Source organism: Enoplosus armatus, chromosome 10, assembly GCF_043641665.1.
Source record: "Enoplosus armatus isolate fEnoArm2 chromosome 10, fEnoArm2.hap1, whole genome shotgun sequence".
Taxonomy (NCBI): Eukaryota; Metazoa; Chordata; class Actinopteri; order Centrarchiformes; family Enoplosidae; genus Enoplosus; species Enoplosus armatus.
In genome coordinates, this window is record NC_092189.1 from 25,024,190 (window position 1) to 25,041,402 (window position 17,213).

The 17,213-nt window shown below is 45.1% G+C and overlaps 2 protein-coding genes across 11 annotated transcripts in view; both read left to right on the forward strand.

Annotated features, from left to right (window-relative positions):
* Window positions 1-8,683, forward strand: part of LOC139291609 (transcription factor COE3-like) — a 116,217-nt gene extending 107,534 nt beyond the window's left edge. For 3 of the 10 annotated variants that reach the window (XM_070913696.1, XM_070913698.1, XM_070913701.1), the window contains 5 exons: window positions 2,136-2,201; window positions 2,572-2,746; window positions 5,183-5,362; window positions 7,567-7,758; window positions 8,652-8,683. In XM_070913696.1, coding sequence (XP_070769797.1) covers window positions 2,136-2,201; window positions 2,572-2,746; window positions 5,183-5,362; window positions 7,567-7,758; window positions 8,652-8,683 — 645 coding nt within the window. Of the gene's footprint in view, window positions 1-2,135; window positions 2,202-2,571; window positions 2,747-4,297; window positions 4,301-5,182; window positions 5,363-7,557; window positions 7,759-8,651 lie in introns of all 10 variants that reach the window. The other 7 variants (XM_070913695.1, XM_070913697.1, XM_070913703.1 and 4 more) reach the window with 6 other exon arrangements.
* Window positions 8,684-14,937: 6,254 nt separating this feature from the next.
* LOC139291054 (proteoglycan 4-like) lies at window positions 14,938-17,160 on the forward strand. The gene has a single exon (XM_070912953.1). It carries the CDS (start codon window positions 14,938-14,940, stop codon window positions 17,158-17,160), a length of 2,223 nt encoding a protein of 740 aa, XP_070769054.1.
* Window positions 17,161-17,213: the final 53 nt, after the last annotated feature.

Consider the following 17,213-nt stretch of genomic DNA (forward strand, 5'->3'; position numbering starts at 1 on the left):
GGTCTGTTTCACATGAATAATCAGAGTCAAGTCCTTTACTGAAGGTTAGAGCAGAATGAAATCATGTAAAGTACTCGAGTACACGTTCATTCCTGTATTACACGTTTTAATCTGCTGCTTTCAGTCATCATCACATGATCTTCATCAGTTTGCTCAGTTTAGGACTAAAATGTTCATAAAGTATCACAGAGATATAACTGAATCCTGTTAGCAGTGTGTTGATGTTGTAGCTACAGAGGCTACATCCAAGTACAAGCTACCATAATAGTACTACTGTATACTTTAATATCAAAGTATCTGAGTTTATCGTGAACTCAGTGTGTAAAATCTCGATAGATATAAAATAAAAACCTGGTAATAGAGACTAAGATAGAACTTTAACTGAATATAAAGTGGACTGTGATAAAATAAATAATATACTTTAAAATAAAATATTAGTCAAGCAGATGTTGCTAAAAACTGCAGAATGTTCTATGAATATGAAATGATCTGCATATTGAATATATGTACAATATAAATAATATATGAATAATGTACTTAATGTAAATACAGATATTTATCTGATTGTTTATTGCCCTTCCTTTCTTTCATTATTATTATTATTATTATTAGTATTATTATTATTATGACTGCACATTCCATGTTGACTTGACAGAGATAAAACACAGAAACAGATTTTAATACACAGCATCACATGACCGACTCTCTCTCTCTCTGTGTGTCTCTGAGTGTCTCTCGCCCCCCTCTGTGCTGTAATACCTCAGGGAGCTCCAGCAGAGGCCTCCACCTCCCCACTGCTGCTCCTCGGGGACTCAACACCACCTCCTCCTCCTCCTCCTCCCTGTTGCCTCCTCTCTCTGTCAGCTGATCATCCTCAGTTTCTCTGTGTGTGTGATGTGTTTTCACCTGAAGCTGTGGTGTGAAAAAACACACCTTCATTCACACTCCTGGGAGTTTGTTTACTTCCTCTTCTTCCTTTCCTTCGTTTAGGTCCATTTCTTTCCTTTTGTTCCTTTATTTCCTTCTTTTCCTTTTCCTTTCCTTGACTTTCTGTCCCTTCCTTTCCTTTTCTCCTTTTCTCCATTTTCTTATTTCCTTTCTTTTCCTTCCCCTTCCTTTCCAGCCTTTACCTTATTTCCTTCCTTCCTTCCTTCCTTCCAGTTTGCCTCCTTCCTTTCCTCCTATCTTTTCCTTCCCTTTCCTCCCTTCACTCCTCCTATTTTCATTCATCTTTTCCTTTCCTTTAACGTCTTCCCTCTCTTCCTCCTCCTTTGACCCCCACATCATCCTCCTGTGTGTGTGTGTGTGTGTGTATTTATCTATTTATCAGTCCTGTTATTGTTATTAAAAGCCATCGCCGCGGCGACCTGCAGTGCTGCCGGCGCTCAGATTGGAGGCTTCCTCTCCTGTGGGCTGATGGGAAAACAGCCCCAGGGCGAGAGAGAGAGCGAGCGAGTGTGTGTGTGTGTGTGTGTGTGTGTGTGTGTGTGTGTGTGTGGTCTGCAGCATCGGTGTTAATGGCTTCCTGCTGACTCTTCCTCTCTCCTCTTCCTCCCCTCCGGGTGCAAACATTCATCCCTTCATCCTCCTCTGTATCTGTCCATCCATCAGCGGCCATTTTGAAACCAGCGCTGTAAAGCGTGTGTGATCGATCAGCTCCGAGTGTTGTTCAAGTTGGACTGTGATTTTAGTATAAATGAGATCCAGTTTGCTGTTTTCTCTCAGCTGCTCTGATTGGTCGGTTCTGTGTTGTTTATTGTTACGTCTCCTCGAGGAGGAATGAGCTTCATGATGTCGCAGTAAATATGAATTATGTTGAAGTGTTTAAAGTGTTCTGATTGGACAGATTTGAGTCAGGAGCTATTCTGATAATGGATTCATTGTTTAAAGTCGTTTTCACTGCTTTCAGTTCTTAAATGTGAATATTAGTTATTTATTAGCTGAGACATTTAAAGACATTTAAACTTCTGTATTTCTACAGAAACAGAAGAATAAAACATGTCTGTTTGAGAGCTGCTGTTTCTAAATTAACTGTGAACTCTGTCTCTCTGTCTGTCTGTCTGCCTGTCTCTCTGCCTGTCTCTCTGCCTGTCTCTCTGCCTGTCTGTCTGTCTGTCTGTCTGTCTCTCTGTCAGGAGGTGCTGTTGAAGCGAGCAGCTGACCTGGTGGAGGCTCTTTATGGGATGCCACACAACAACCAGGTGAGTCAGCAGCGTCACTTTGACCTTTGACCTCCACTCACAGCTGGAGGACTAATAAGAGGCAATCTTATTGGAGGATTGTGTTCCTTTAAATAAAGAGGAGAGTCCACATCCTGTCAGAGACCTGAAACAGAACCAGTGTTCACTGACTCCTGCACAACTACTAAAGTAGTTTTGTTCCTCTTACCTCAGGTACATGTACATATATCATAGACACAAGTTATCTGAAGGTATATAAACAAACAGTGACGGGTCCACAGACCGGCCCCCGTCAGACGTTGGGCCGTCAGACGTTGGTCCCTCATGCTGCTGCACTTTCTAGATTTCTCCCACTGGTATTGAAACGTTTCAAATCTCCCCCCATCTACAGGAGATCATCCTGAAGCGAGCGGCCGACCTCACCGAGGCCCTCTACAGCGTCCCTCGCAGTCACAACCAGCTGCCGTCCCTCACCGGCTCCGCCGCTCACTCGGGGATGATGGGGGTCAACTCGTTCAGCAGCCAGCTCGCCGTCAACATCTCCGAGGCCTCGCAGGCCGACCAGGGTGAGACCACTACCCACGATTCACTGGGGGGGGGGGGGTAGACTGTAGACTTCCATACAGTTTAATATAGTTCAGGTGACTGCAGTAAAGTTCACTAGAGTCGAGTAGAGTCCAGCAGACTTCATTAGAGTCCACTAGAGTTCACTTTATAAAGTCCGGTAGAGTCCAGTGGACAGTTCAGTCTAATTGTCTACACACACACACACTGACACACACACACACACACACACACACTGACACACACACTGACACACACACACACACACACACACACACACACACACACACACTGACACACACACACACACACTGACACACACACACTGGTGAAGCTTTTTATTTCATTTGAAAGTTGGACGTTATCTGTCTCACTTCCTGTCTCACTTCCTGTCTCACTTTCTGTCTCACTTCTTGTCTCACTTCCTGCCTCACTTCCTGTCTGACGTGCTGTCTCACTTCCTGTCTGAAGACGTCAATCTTTAAAAAGACCTGACAAATATATAGTTTCATGTGTCAGAAGGCTCAGTCATTTCCTCCAACAGCTGCTCGCTATAGATTTGATCAAACTAACAGGAGGAAATAGTGCATTTGTTGGGGACTATTTTCAGCGGCGGATGAATCCACATTAGTGAGTATTTGATGCTTGTTAGTAGATGCGTTCACAGTTGAACACGAGGTTTGATGACGAGAAGGAAAATAAAGAATAAGAGACTTTCAGAGAGGAGCTCCACGTTTCCTCAGTTCAGCTTGTGAACATGCGTCGACAGGAAACAGATAGAGCTGCTTTTACTCCCCGGACACCCCCCTCCGCCCCCTCCGCCCCCACCCCTCCACTAAACTATCGTCTGCTTTTCACATCGGCAGCGAACACCTTACAGGAATCTATGAGGTCATGGGAAACGAGGCTGCTGAAAATTCATAACTCGGTAGTTTATGTGCGTCGAGCTCTCCGGTCGGAAACATTACACCGAGGATCTGACCGCCGTCCTCCCCGCTGTTATGAAGTATGAAACGGCTCTTTGTGCCCCTCGCAATTATCCGCCGTGATTAAAACATTAATAAAAACAGCGGCTCCCGAGCCCAGGCCTTATCAGACGGACGAGGCCAGTAATTTACGGCGCTAATTCAGAGCAGCTCGGCCTGCTCAGCGTCATGTCATCCTCCTGAAGAAGGAGGGCTCTCTGTTCTTCAGTTTCCTCCTCTGGAGTTTGTCTCCATTCTTCTGCTTCACTTTGACAGCAGACGGGTGGAGGAGGTGGCTCTGAATCTGACACCTCCAGCCAGTTATTAGCATGAAGCAAACAGAAGTTATTAAAATACTCTGAACTCAAGGTTTTCTTACTTGCTTTTTCTGGAGCTTGACCGTATTTCACAGCCTTCTTCGGGTGTCAGTAGGATGAAGCCTCAGGCAAAATGAGGGGAGGGGGGACACCTGAACTACTTCCTATGAATAAGGCAGTGGGATGGTGAAAAGCTAGAGAGCGAGCCGTGAGTTCAGAATATTGTGGCACCGATATGTGTCCCATAATTACAAGATATGTTCAGTTTCAGTAGGTTTCAGTCCAGCAGCTGTGGGACTCACACGCGTCAGCTCTGAAACCTGTAAAGGATCTGATGTGTTCAGGGAGGTGACAGCTGTTAAAGTCCAGCTTCTAATTAAAAGCCGGTTGATGAAAGTGTTTGACGATTCATCAGCTGCTCGCAGAGTCACAGCGAAACCTGAAATCTGTCATCTGTGATGTGCTCTGCATCCGATCCGCTTCCCACGCTGCTGTGGACGAGGACGGGCAGGGAGCGGGGACGCACCAAAACAAATACTGAGTCCATTTGTTATTGAAGAACAATGGTGACGTTGAGTGTGAGCGGTGACGAGCTGCAGCTCTCGGCCGCTCCCTGCACTGTTCTCCTCCACATGTGTTTCCCATCGCCGGCTCTCCTCGCCCTCCTCGTCCCCGGGCAGCGCTCCATCAGCCGCTCCTGCTGGGAATTGCGTTGGCCCGAACCAGGAAGTGGGGGAAAGTGGACGAGGGTGGAGGGTTTGGGGGGGTCGAGCTGTAATGTGCTACTTGGCACTCTGTTGGCTCTGCTCAGCGAGCTCGGTGGGAACTCGGGAGCCTCGTGAGGGGGTGAAAGGTCAGGCTGAGCGCTGCAGGGAACATTGGTATTCAATGCATCTTGGATGAGGGTCAATCAGTGGGAGCGCGGGGGGAGAACGGGGGAGGTGGGGGTGTTAAGGTAAGGTTAACTCTTTCTAACCTCCTATTTAAAATGTTGTTTTCAGGTGTTTTTGGGTAAATCACCTTTTCTTCATCATATCAGACAGTTACCATCATATTCCTTCCTGCAGGGGCAGCCGAACCCACCTGGCTCAGGATTCTGCAGGTTTATGAGTACATGAAGAAGAGCTGATCATTCTCTCTTGACTGTGCTTCTCAGGTTACTCCCGTAACTCGAACAGCGTGTCTCCTCGCGGCTACGTGCCGAGCTCCACGCCTCAGCAGTCCAACTACAACACCATCACGTCCACCATGAACGGATACGGAGCGGGGATGACTAACCTGGGCGTACCTGGATCCCCCAGCTTCCTCAATGGCTCCGCCAACTCTGCTTACGCAAGTGAGTCGATTAAAACATTGATTTCAACAGAGCAAAGCTCGTCCATCTGAGAGGAAGTTAGCCGGACGGATCCTTTGTGACTGTCTGAGAGCGGGAAGTCAAAGGATCGTCCCAAACACACTTCAGCTTCGGTTAAAATGTAGATTAGTTACAGCTGAAGTCGAAGTACTTAAGGAGTTGAAGTGTCAGTGAAAGGGTTTGAAATATCAGCTAAAGTGTAAGTTTATTAAAGCAGTGGATGTGTTGCAAGTTAATCATCACATTTGTCTGAAGTTCAAGTTGATGTGATATCGCTGAAAAGAGTTGAGGTCTCAGTCAAAGCACTGAATCCAGTGGAAGTGTTTATGTGTCAGTTGAAGTATATTTATAAGATGAAAGCAGTTGATGTGAAGTCAAGTAAGTAAGTGAAAGTGTTTGTTTTGTTATTGTTTGGGAATGTTCTTTATTAGATAGTGATGGTTCAGAGAGATGACAGGAAGTTCAACGCTGCAGATCACACTTGACGTCTTGCCCTGTGAGCTACGGGGTGCAGCTAGTTGAAGTGTATTTATTGAAAGCAGTGGTACCATGAAGTGTTGAGGTTTGATAGCCAGCCCTACCTGCAAGACAGGAAAGAGTTTGATTTGATTAAATGTTTATTCATGTGTTGTGTTAAGAAAATTAAGATATATCCTTATCAGATTCAGCCTCAACCGTCCTGGTCTGGCTGTAGTCCTAAACCCTCGACACACTGAGACCTGGAAGACAAGACGCTCAAACTAAATGAAGCTGAGATTGAAATACTTGTTATATATATTTACTAGATGCAGAGTATCAGCTGCTGTTCCTGGACTGATGCAGGTGGTGAATAGTCGCAGTTGTAGTGCACAGAATAATGAAAGTGAACAAAGGTGAAGCGTTTCCCGCTGCAGGAGACGAGTTGATGCTTCAGTAGTTTTCGGTCGGCCCCGTTGTTCCTCTGAAACTTCCCGCTCGGCTCTGATTAACATGCCTGGAGTCGGAGCTGCTGCTTGGAAGGCGCAGGTGTGTTTTGGAGACCGGTAAAGTCTAAAGTCGCCCGCGGGGAGCGCTCCATTGTTTTGGCTTCTGTATCAAAGAGCTCAGCGAGTCTCAGCGAGACTCGTTTAGAAGGTAGGAGCTCAAACTGCGTCTCCGTGCCAGGTGATGTTGTCGTCCCTGGCGACTAAACAAAAGGTGGGCTCACATCTCGCCTGGCTGAGCTACAGTTTCCCTCCGCCGAGGGTCTGAATGTGTGTGTGTGGACTGAACACCGCCACGCATTGTTCACCTCCTCCCTCCTCTGACTGTCCCACTGTCCATCCTCCTCCTCCTCACCCCCTCCCCTCCCCCTCCCCCGTCCTCTACTAACCCCACTAACATCCTCACCGCATCCTTCATGCATTCATGCATTCACGCTTTGGGCCGAATCCATTAATATCAGCAGGAAAAAGAAACAGAAAAACAGCAAGAAGGAGCCAAGACAGAGAGGAAATGTGAGGAGGAAGAAGCAGCGATCCAGGACAGACTGATAGTTGTTGGCATGAAGCGATAAATCACATTTACATTCCCCCGTTTCATTTTACAGTTCCATCTTCAAATGCTGTCCTTGAATCATTTACAGACTCACTGTGGTCCATAAACTCTGGAGGCTCTTAAAGGGACAGTTCACACCGTCTGTCTTCTCTCAGAGAGTCAGAGGTTGAGATGGACATTAAGCTAAGCTAGGCTAACCTCGTCTCTGAACACACAGACATGAGACGGATCGTCTGAGCGTCAGGCGGCGTGAACTGTCCCTTTAATCTGAATCAGTCAGTAGAACAAAAACTGTTTTATAGCCTCAGAAGACACACGAGGAGAAAGGACGGGTTTATTACTAAATTAATGTGTACACACACACACACACACACACACACACCTGTACAGTTTGTGTGGATGAAGCTGCTGCTGCTCTCAGGTTGGATCAGGTTGGTTTTTACAAAATAAAAGTCCTTAAAGTTATGGATCAACTTTGCCAGATGTGCAGCTGTTTGTTCGGAGCATGTTTGTTCCTCAGACCTCCTCGGCCCGATCTGAGGCAGGGACCCATCCCCCCTCCTCATCCTCCTCTTCATCCCCCTTCTCCTGCATGATTCACCTCCATCCGATCACTCACCTCCTCTGTCCGTCTGCCTGCTCGTTACCGTCACCTCCTCCTCCTCCTGTAGGACCCCCCTCCTTCCTCCCCTCGTCTTCCTCACCTCCTCCTCTCTCTTCCTCTGCTTCCATAGGCCCTTATTCATTCTCTCCTGTCCATATGGTTTCTGCAGTCAAACAGAAGAGCGCCTTCGCCCCTGTCGTGCGGCCACAGACCTCCCCGCCCCCCACCTGCACCACCACCAATGGCAGCAACCTCCAGGGTGAGCATCCCACCCCCCCTCCCGCCTGTCAGCACCCCCGTCCTCTGCTGTCCTCCTCGTCCATGTCCCACCTGGACACACAGACAGACGTCCGGCGCCACTGTAATGATAAAGACTGTATGTGTTGATGTGAGACCTGAAACACTCGAAGGTCAAAGTTGATCCATAACTGCTGGCACTTTTTGGGAAGTTGATTCTGAACATAAAAACTTAATTCATCTTATGAAGAGTCTCAGAGTTCAACCTGTTTCAAACACAAATCAAATCGTTTCAGCTGTAAAGTGGTTAAAGTTATTCAAGTGTATTATCGGTCAATAATCCATCAAAGTAAGCGCAGAGACGTGTTTGTGATATTTATTTTGTCAGAAAAGTTTATTATTCATGTTGAACTGTTGAAATATCCATATTATCTCCATATATCAGTGTTGGCAATCCATGAACGCTTCGTTTTCTCTAAACAAGTAAAACAAAACAAAAGATTTAAACCTGTTTCTAATTGAAATGAAATAGTTTCCATAAAGTTTAATATCTCATGATGAAGTGCAGTTTCTTCACGTGGAGGTTTGGAGGCGATCAGTTTAATATTTCTGCTAAAATACAAATGTCTGGGCTCACGAGGACGACCAGGATCTGACTTCCTTCAAGAAGATCTTAGAACAAGTTATTTCCGTCTGTTAAGTGATGATGGCCGACAGAAGGAGGCCTGACCGAGAGGAAGATGTCCCCAGTAAAACACGCTGACACGAAGCCACTTCTTTTAAGAAAACTTGTCTTTGTGAGTGTTTAACTTTCAGGCTGATGAATATCGAAGTCATCTTCGTCATCATCATCTTGACTGTTTCTTCACACGTCCTCTGACGGCAGCTGAATGTGTTTGTCTTCTTGTCTTGCAGCGATGGCAGGTCTCATTGTCCCGCCCATGTGAGGAGGATTCTCAGCCAGATACCGTCGCCCCCCCCCCCACCCCTACCCCGATGGCTGGCCCCACCCACCTGAACCGCCGCAAAAAATCCTTCCCATCATCCCCCAAACTGTGTGACCCCGACTGACCCAGAATGCATCAGTGCAGCAGAAGAACAGGTTTGACTCTTCATCACGCTGACGGCTGAAGCCACCGCAGACCGCTAACAGGAAGTGTCTTCTCAGACGTCTGCGGCGGCTCCACGTCGCAACAGCGCCCCCCCCTCAGAGGAGGTCGGAGGTCATGGAGGTGAAGAGCGAACTGTGGGTGGGGGGGCGGGTGTCTGCTGTGAGTATTGATGTGCTGAGTTATGAAACAGGTTAGTTTGACTTCAGAAGTCTGTGGAGACTGAACAGGTCTCAGATCAGTTTGAGCCACTGTGAGACAGGAAGGAGGCGTGTCCACCGCGAGCTTCTGATCACCATGACGACATCACCAAGAGAGGGTTAGATCTCATTGGATTGTCATAATCTGAATCTACCAGTGAGGTTTGATTTAAAGTCAAATCACAAATCTTCATCGTCCTCATCATTCCACGTCTCCATTGGCTTCCATTGATTTCCATATAATAAGTCTTGTGTGATCCGTCACAGTCTGCATCACCTCACTGCAGCTGAGACTGAGTTCTGCATGGGACCAGAACCTGGACTGTAGTCTCATATTTAAGACCAGACTGACATTTTTTATTAAATTCTATTTGAGAATAACTGAAGCTGAAGTTTTACGCACCACAAACTGCATTATAAAACACAACCATAATGTAACTATGACAACATTCAACTCAGTTCAATTTCTAATATTCATAGTCAGCACTCGAGCTTTTCAAACAGAAGGAAGCTTTTAGAATTGATTTATATGCATGAAAACAATCTAAAACTACAAGATATGAACGTGTAAAAATGAACACCAACCCAGAAGGAACAAATGATGGCAAGTGCATATTTATTTGTTCATCTATACAAAAAAGAACACACGCAGACTTGATGGATTACACAAGATAAGCAAGTCTGATTAATATTCATATCATACGGAAGCGAGTGGAGGTCGATGGAGACCTGCACAGATACAGAATGTATTGTATGTGCAGAAATAGTCTTGAGTTTCTAAAGCAGCAACATGCACATGAAAATAAGAAATACCAGCTGAAGATCTTTAAACCTGTGACTGGATCTAAAGCTCTCCGTGGACACTGAACCTGAGTCGGACCGAGTCCACAAACCAGGTAAAATCGAACTCTTCAAACCTTTTTTCAAATCTGGAAAAACCGTCAGACGGTTTCCAGATTTGATGGGTTTTCAATCAGAAATCCCAGAATCCCCTCAAAAACCCAGAGGAGCCGACTCCTGATCAATATCACGTCTTCTAGCGTTTTCCTTTCTGTACCATAGCTTTTAATAATGTTTGTGTCTCATATTCTAAAAAGGAGGAAAATGCAGTAATTTTCTAAGCTAAAGAAAGAATGAACAAACGTCCTGCAGACGAGCAAATGTTACAGTAACATTTGTCTGAATAAAGTCGAGGCAGCCCAACTTTTTATTTGGTTTTTCTTTTTTCATTTTCAGCTTTTTGTTTTGGACGTCTCTCATTTTTAAAACTCCAGTTCAATAGTTCTGTTTCGCGGGTGTCGAGTGGTAGATTTTAACCAGAAAAAGCTTGCAGCAGTTTTAATCACATTTAGGTACCAGATCTTCTTGTTATTCTTCTGACTGTGCTTATTTTATATGTATTTATAAAGTATGTTTTGGGGAGTTCCTTTTGTGATTTAGGCCTGAATGATAGTCTCAAATATATATGTAAACACATTTGATGTCTTAATACCTTTTAGATATTGTAAAAAGAGTGAACAAGTGAGAGGAATTAACCCTTTTGTAAAAACAAAACAACGTCATGACGTGGTCACCCTGTTTTTGAAAGCAGGACATAAAAAAAAAGCTTTCATCACTTTTGTACAAAAATGCTTTTCCGATACGATATTTAACTTTTTGTAAACAGCATCATTTGTGTTTCCCCGGGTTCTTCTCGTCCTTTGTGTATTATTGTGAAATGTATAATCATGGTTATTTCTTAATGCACTATTTTTGTTGGGGCACTTAATAAGAGCAATGCATCTTAGCAAAAAAGAAAAAAAAGCTAAAAGTAAAAAAAAAAAAAGATGAAAGCTAGAACGATATGCACCAATATGTTTTTCTGCCTTTCTGAAAAGGCAACAATCCTTGTCATGTGAAACTTTTATATTTCAGAAGCTTATAACGTCACGATATTCCTCCACTCTTACTTTTGGACCGAGCGTATCTCTTGGTTTCGGTGTTTAGAAGACAATATTTTATCCATCTTAATATTAGACCCGATCCTAGTCTTTGTGTTTTTTGGTGAGAATGATTGTACGATTTAAAAACAGGCAGCAGATTTTAAAACCACTCCGAAAATGAGTTTTTGGGTCACTGATCTCAAGGAAACTTCCATCGATGTTGGTGTTGTTGTTGATGGTGCTGTTCTCGTCGTCGCACACAATCTGGATCATTTACTTATGCAACTGTGTTCCTGTTCTGTAATGGAAGCGTTTGGAAAATTAGAAGAACTCAAAGTCGTGTTTGATGCCTTACGATTGACCACACTTCAACACAAAGTCTTCTCTTTGTTTGATATGACAGAGTTTTAAAAATGACCGTAGATTTTTTTTGTTGAGTTTGTAATTTGTTTCGTTTGACGAGCTCCTCTTCGGTCAAACGGAGACAATCTTTGTCTTTGCACCAAACGTTTGTCCCTCAGGTTCCCCACAAAAAACTAAGTTTGTAATATCAGCACTGATCCCAAACTGAAGAACATACGTGAGCAGTGAGCCTTTCAAAGAGGCTTGCGGGTGTTGTTGTGGTGTCAGCGCCCCCACACCACAAAGGAAGGTACTACAACACAATCCGGGCGTTGACAACAGAAGCGCGCCTTGTTCACAAAAGGAAAAAAAAATCAAGACGTTATCTTGTAATTATTACTTCTACATCGCGTGATTATGATTTAGCATCTAGTCATCACTAGACATTACAATAACACCATGATTTATATATCAAATTACATGAAAACTATCTCATGTTACAAAATATGAGATCAGCATCTTGAAATTACAAAAACTTCTACATTTACAAAATCAGCAGAGTTTACATTGAAGGAAAGAAACAAGAACATCTCACATCCCTTTAACTCCTGAAAATAAATGAATCGTGGAAATAAAAGCAGAGGTGAGAGCAGGAATCTGAAGTTTGGACAGATTCAACTTTTGACTTTATGCAAATCCAGCAGGACTGACAGAAACCTCCAGTCACTGCACAGCGTCACCCGGACGCCATCGCGTTGGCTTGTGGGTGAACATCTGTCCAGTGTCTTTAGGAAAAGCCATTTAATGAAAGTAATGAAGCGCAGCCTGCAGAGTGAGCAGTCGCACTGGACGCTTCACTTCAACGTGAACTCCCTCGTCCGTCTCCAGTTCCCACACAGCTTCTAATACTTTTTATTTCTTTTTCGGTCACAGTTGTAGAAAGTTTGCTTCTCACCGTCCTGGTTTTCAGCCGAGGTTTTAAAAACTGCAAAGTACTTTTTTCGATGTTTTACTTCAATGTGAAAGAGGGCAGAGGTACTGCATCTTTGTGAAATATGAAATATATCATCAAAGTATATCAAAGCACAATGTTTAATTAATGTCTTTAGAATACAACCTTTTTCTTTCTCTGTCTCTGGCCATGCTGTAAATAGATGCATGTTTTTTGTTTCTTTTGTTTGTTTTCTTCCTGTGATCCAGTGCTTTTTGTACAGAAACAGTCTAATAAAGATTACATTTGGCTTGAACTCTGCTGCCACTCGTCTGATGTTTAGAGATGCCGTCAAATTCAAACTTACAACGTCTTAACATGTTCATGTTTGTTTGTGTCACTAAAAGGATGTGAAGTGTCTTTTGAAGTCTAAGAGCTGAGAGCAGTTGAAGTGTTTTTGCTGTAAGCATTTGAAAGTTTAATTTCAATAGGACCTGAAGGCAGTTGAGTGGCTGAAAGCAGTTGAACTAAAATTTGAAGAGTGAGTAGTGAAAGCAGTTGAAGTGTGAGATGAAAGCAGTAGAAATGTCAGTTAAACCACAAACAATGACAGCAACTGAAATTTCAGTTGAAGGTGAAGCGCTAGAGATAGTTTAAGTGTGAATACTGTTATCAGTTGAAGTGTCAGTTTGAATATTGGAACAGTTAGTTGAGTAAGAGTAGAAATCAGTTGAAGTGTTTAGTCTCAACAGATTTCGAGGAAGAACTCAAATTAAAACTTTTAACACAGAAAACGACTCAACATTAAAAGTCTAGTTTTTAAGAAGTTGCAGAAGTTAAAGTGTCGACAGTGAAAAATAATAATGTCACTGTCGATTGAAGCTCGATTGTCCAGTTTGGGGGATTTTCATGTGTCAGTGAGCTGAAACAAGGCTGTTTTTCACAATAAAAGTCTACAGTAACCAGTAACTCCAGCTGTCAGATTAATTTAGGGGAGAGTGGGAAAAGTCCAGTGAAGCAGTTGAACCTGTAAACTGGACTGAAGGACGCGACTGGAGGAGATGGATGGAGAGTTTTCAGGTTTTGGAGGGAGAATGTTTTACGTCTCATCTTGAGTTTCTTAAACTACCAAACTTTTCCAACATATATATATATTCCAGCAGAAATATTCTCCTCTAAAGATTTACAGTAAATGATGAAACTGTTGGCAGAGGATCGTGAAGACAGAGCTCTGATTGACGTTTGGAGTCGGGCTGATGTGAATCAATCAGAGCAGCTCTGAGCCAAAGCAACAATCCTTCAGTCGGAGCTCTGCAGCAGGTAAAAACATCAGGAGAGGAAGACGTCTGAGCATGACGTGAAGGTTTGTATGGAGGAGATGATTCAGGAGGGTTTAGACGGAGGTTTGTGTTGACAGTCAGGAATCCTTCAGTAAATCCACAATCTTAAACCTTTAGAGACACAAGTTTAGAGATCGACTGAGTTCGTGATTAACTATCATGCTTTCGTTTGTATCCATGAAGAGTTTTAATGAACTGATGACGTCTGCTGTGTCAAAGTTTGTGAAACAGTAAAAGATGTTTAACGTCAAAGCTAAAGACATTAGTATCGACTATTAAAGTATATTCATGTACAGTGTCTGTTTCCGAAGGCTGAGGGACCTTTAACTTCATCAAATCAATAGTTGTTTATGTTCTGTGGTCTTTGTGTGTTGCATGAAGGGACGACAACATTTTGTTATAAAATGTTGTTGTAAAATGACCATTAAAGAAACCCGTTTCTCTGTGTTTTAAAGTGAATCTCTGAGTTTTTTCCTTCTACTTCATTTGATCAGCTCAGTGTGACACTGCTAATCGAAGGGAATAATTAATCTGAGGAAACACGGATTAAAACACGGAAACATTAATCAAGCATAAAGGATAAAGAAGTCCAGAAGGCAGCGAAAGGTTTTAACAGGCAGGAACAGATAACTGGACAGGTGCACAGGTGGGTGTGGAGGTCAGGGGATGAGGGGGGGCGGAGGAGGAAGTTAATTTAACATTTGTCAGGTTGATCAAAGAAATACGTTGAGTTAAGAGTTATTCCTGCAGCTGATTGGCTCGATTGTTTTTCCAAAGCAGGAAACAACCGTCCAAGAGCACCACAGCAGACCGCGTGGGCGGTGATTCAGGGTCTGAAACCAGGACAGAAGAGTCTTTGAGGATTTAAAGAAATGTTCAAACATTCAACAAAATTTGCTCCTGTACTGAAGACTGTTTCTGTACAGGAACGTGTTCAAGATCGATGATCAATGCAAGAGTCTCAAATGTAAAACCACATGATCCAGTACTAACCCATGACCATCAAAGAGCAGCTAAGACCATCAACAGGCCAGGACAAATAAAAACCAGGTCCTTCAGCAGACTTGCATTTACTGAAACTTCTCAGTCCTCCTTGATGCTGAGAGAGAAACGTTCCTTTCAGAGTGTGATAAGTTCCTTTTAAAGTCTGAAGGTCAGCAGTGGTCTTTATCAGGCCTGCAGTCCTGAGCAGGAAGTCTGGTTTCCATCGTGGAGAACCAGAACAGTCCAGTATCAGAGTCTGCAGCAAAGAGGACGGGGTGGAGGGTTGGAGTGGGGGGTGTTTGGCAGCGTTGGGCCTGCTGAGGCTCCATTACAGGCACAATTAACTTTCCCTCCACCGTCAGCACCACCCTTGATGAGTTGTGAAGTCAGTTTCTTGAATACACAGTGCTCGTTAGTGGAGAGCATCGCCCGAGGCTACAGCAGCAAACACCCAAAGAAAACCTCCACCCCTCCCAGAGTCTATGCCAGCAAACACCCAAAGAAAACCTCCACCCCTCCCAGAGTCTACGCCAGCAAACACCCAAAGAAAACCTCCACCCCTCCCAGAGTCTACGCCTGCAAACACCCAAAGAAAACCTCCAACCCTCCCAGAGCCACAAACACCCAAAGAAAACCTCCACCCCTCTCAGACTCACAAACACCCAAAGAAAACCTCCACCCCTCCCAGAGTCTACTCCTGCAAACACCCAAAGAAAACCCCCAGCCCTCCCAGAGTCTATGCCTGCAATCTCCCAAAGAAAACCTCCAGCCCTCCCAGAGTCACAAACACCCAAAGAAAACCTCCATCCCTCCCAGAGTCACAACCACCCAAAGAAAACCTCCATCCCTCCCAGAGTCTATGCCGGCAAGCACCCAAAGAAAACCTCCAACCCTCTCAGAGTCACAAACACCCAAAGAAAACCTCCATCCCTCCCAGAGTCACAACCACCCAAAGAAAACCTCCATCCCTCCCACAGTCTACGCCTGCAAACATCCAAAGAAAACCTCCAACCCTCTCAGAGTCACAAACACCCAAAGAAAACCTCCACCCCTCCCAGAGTCTATGCCGGCAAGCACCCAAAGAAAACCTCCAACCCTCCCCGAGTCTACGCCAGCAAACACCCAAAGAAAACCCCCAGCCCTCCCAGAGTCTACGCCAGCAAACACCCAAAGAAAACCCCCAGCCCTCCCAGAGTCACAAACACCCAAAGAAAACCCCCAGCCATCCCAGAGTCTACGCCTGCAAACACCCAAAGAAAACCTCCAACCCTCCCAGAGTCACAAACACCCAAAGAAAACCCCCAGCCCTCCCAGAGTCACAAACACCCAAAGAAAACCCCCAGCCATCCCAGAGTCTACGCCTGCAAACACCCAAAGAAAACCTCCAACCCTCCCAGAGTCACAAACACCCAAAGAAAACCTCCAACCCTCCCAGAGTCACAAACACCCAAAGAAAACCTCCAACCCTCCCAGAGTCTACACCAGCAAACACCCAAAGAAAACCTCCAACCCTCCCAGAGTCACAAACACCCAAAGAAAACCTCCAACCCTCCCAGAGTCACAAACACCCAAAGAAAACCTCCAGCCCGCCCAGAGTCACAAACTTCCAAAGAAAACCTCCAGCCCTCCCAGAGTCACAAACAAGAAAACCTCCAGCCCTCCCAGAGTCACAAACACCCAAAGAAAACCTCCAGCCCTCCCAGAGTCACAAACACCCAAAGAAAACCTCCAGCCCTCTCAGAGTCTACGCCTGCAAACTCCCAAAGAAAACCTCCAGCGCTCCCAGAGTCTACGCCTGCAAACTCCCAAAGAAAACCTCCAGCCCTCCCAGAGTCACAAACACCCAAAGAAAACCTCCAGCCCTCCCAGAGTCTACGCCTGCAAACTCCCAAAGAAAACCTCCAGCCCTCCCAGAGTCACAAACACCCAAAGAAAACCTCCAACCCTCCCAGAGTCACAAACACCCAAAGAAAACCTCCAGCCCTCCCAGAGTCACAAACACCCAAAGAAAACCTCCAGCCCTCTCAGAGTCTACGCCTGCAAACTCCCAAAGAAAACCTCCAGCCCTCCCAGAGTCACAAACACCCAAAGAAAACCTCCAGCCCTCCCAGAGTCACAAACAAGAAAACCTCCAGCCATCCCAGAGTCTACGCCTGCAAACTCCCAAAGAAAACCTCCAGCCCTCCCAGAGTCTACGCCTGCAAACTCCCAAAGAAAACCTCCAGCCCTCCCAGAGTCTACGCCTGCAAACTCCCAAAGAAAACCTCCAGCCCTCCCAGAGTCTACGCCTGCAAACACCCAAAGAAAACCTCCAACCCTCCCAGAGTCACAAACACCCAAAGAAAACCTCCAACCCTCCCAGAGTCTACGCCTGCAAACTCCCAAAGAAAACCTCCAGCCCTCCCAGAGTCTACGCCTGCAAACACCCAAAGAAAACCTCCAGCCCTCCCAGAGTCCGCACAACCTCGGCCAAACCCCACGCCGCAGCTGCCAGAACGAGCTGAGCACGAATCAACTCGTATTCACAGAGAAGAAGAAGTGCTGCGACACTGAGAGACGCTGTCCACAGTTTGGACACACTTCGATGACACGGTGAATCAGGACTTCTTCTGGACACATTTAGAGGGAAAAGGTTGTGACGGAAAGAAA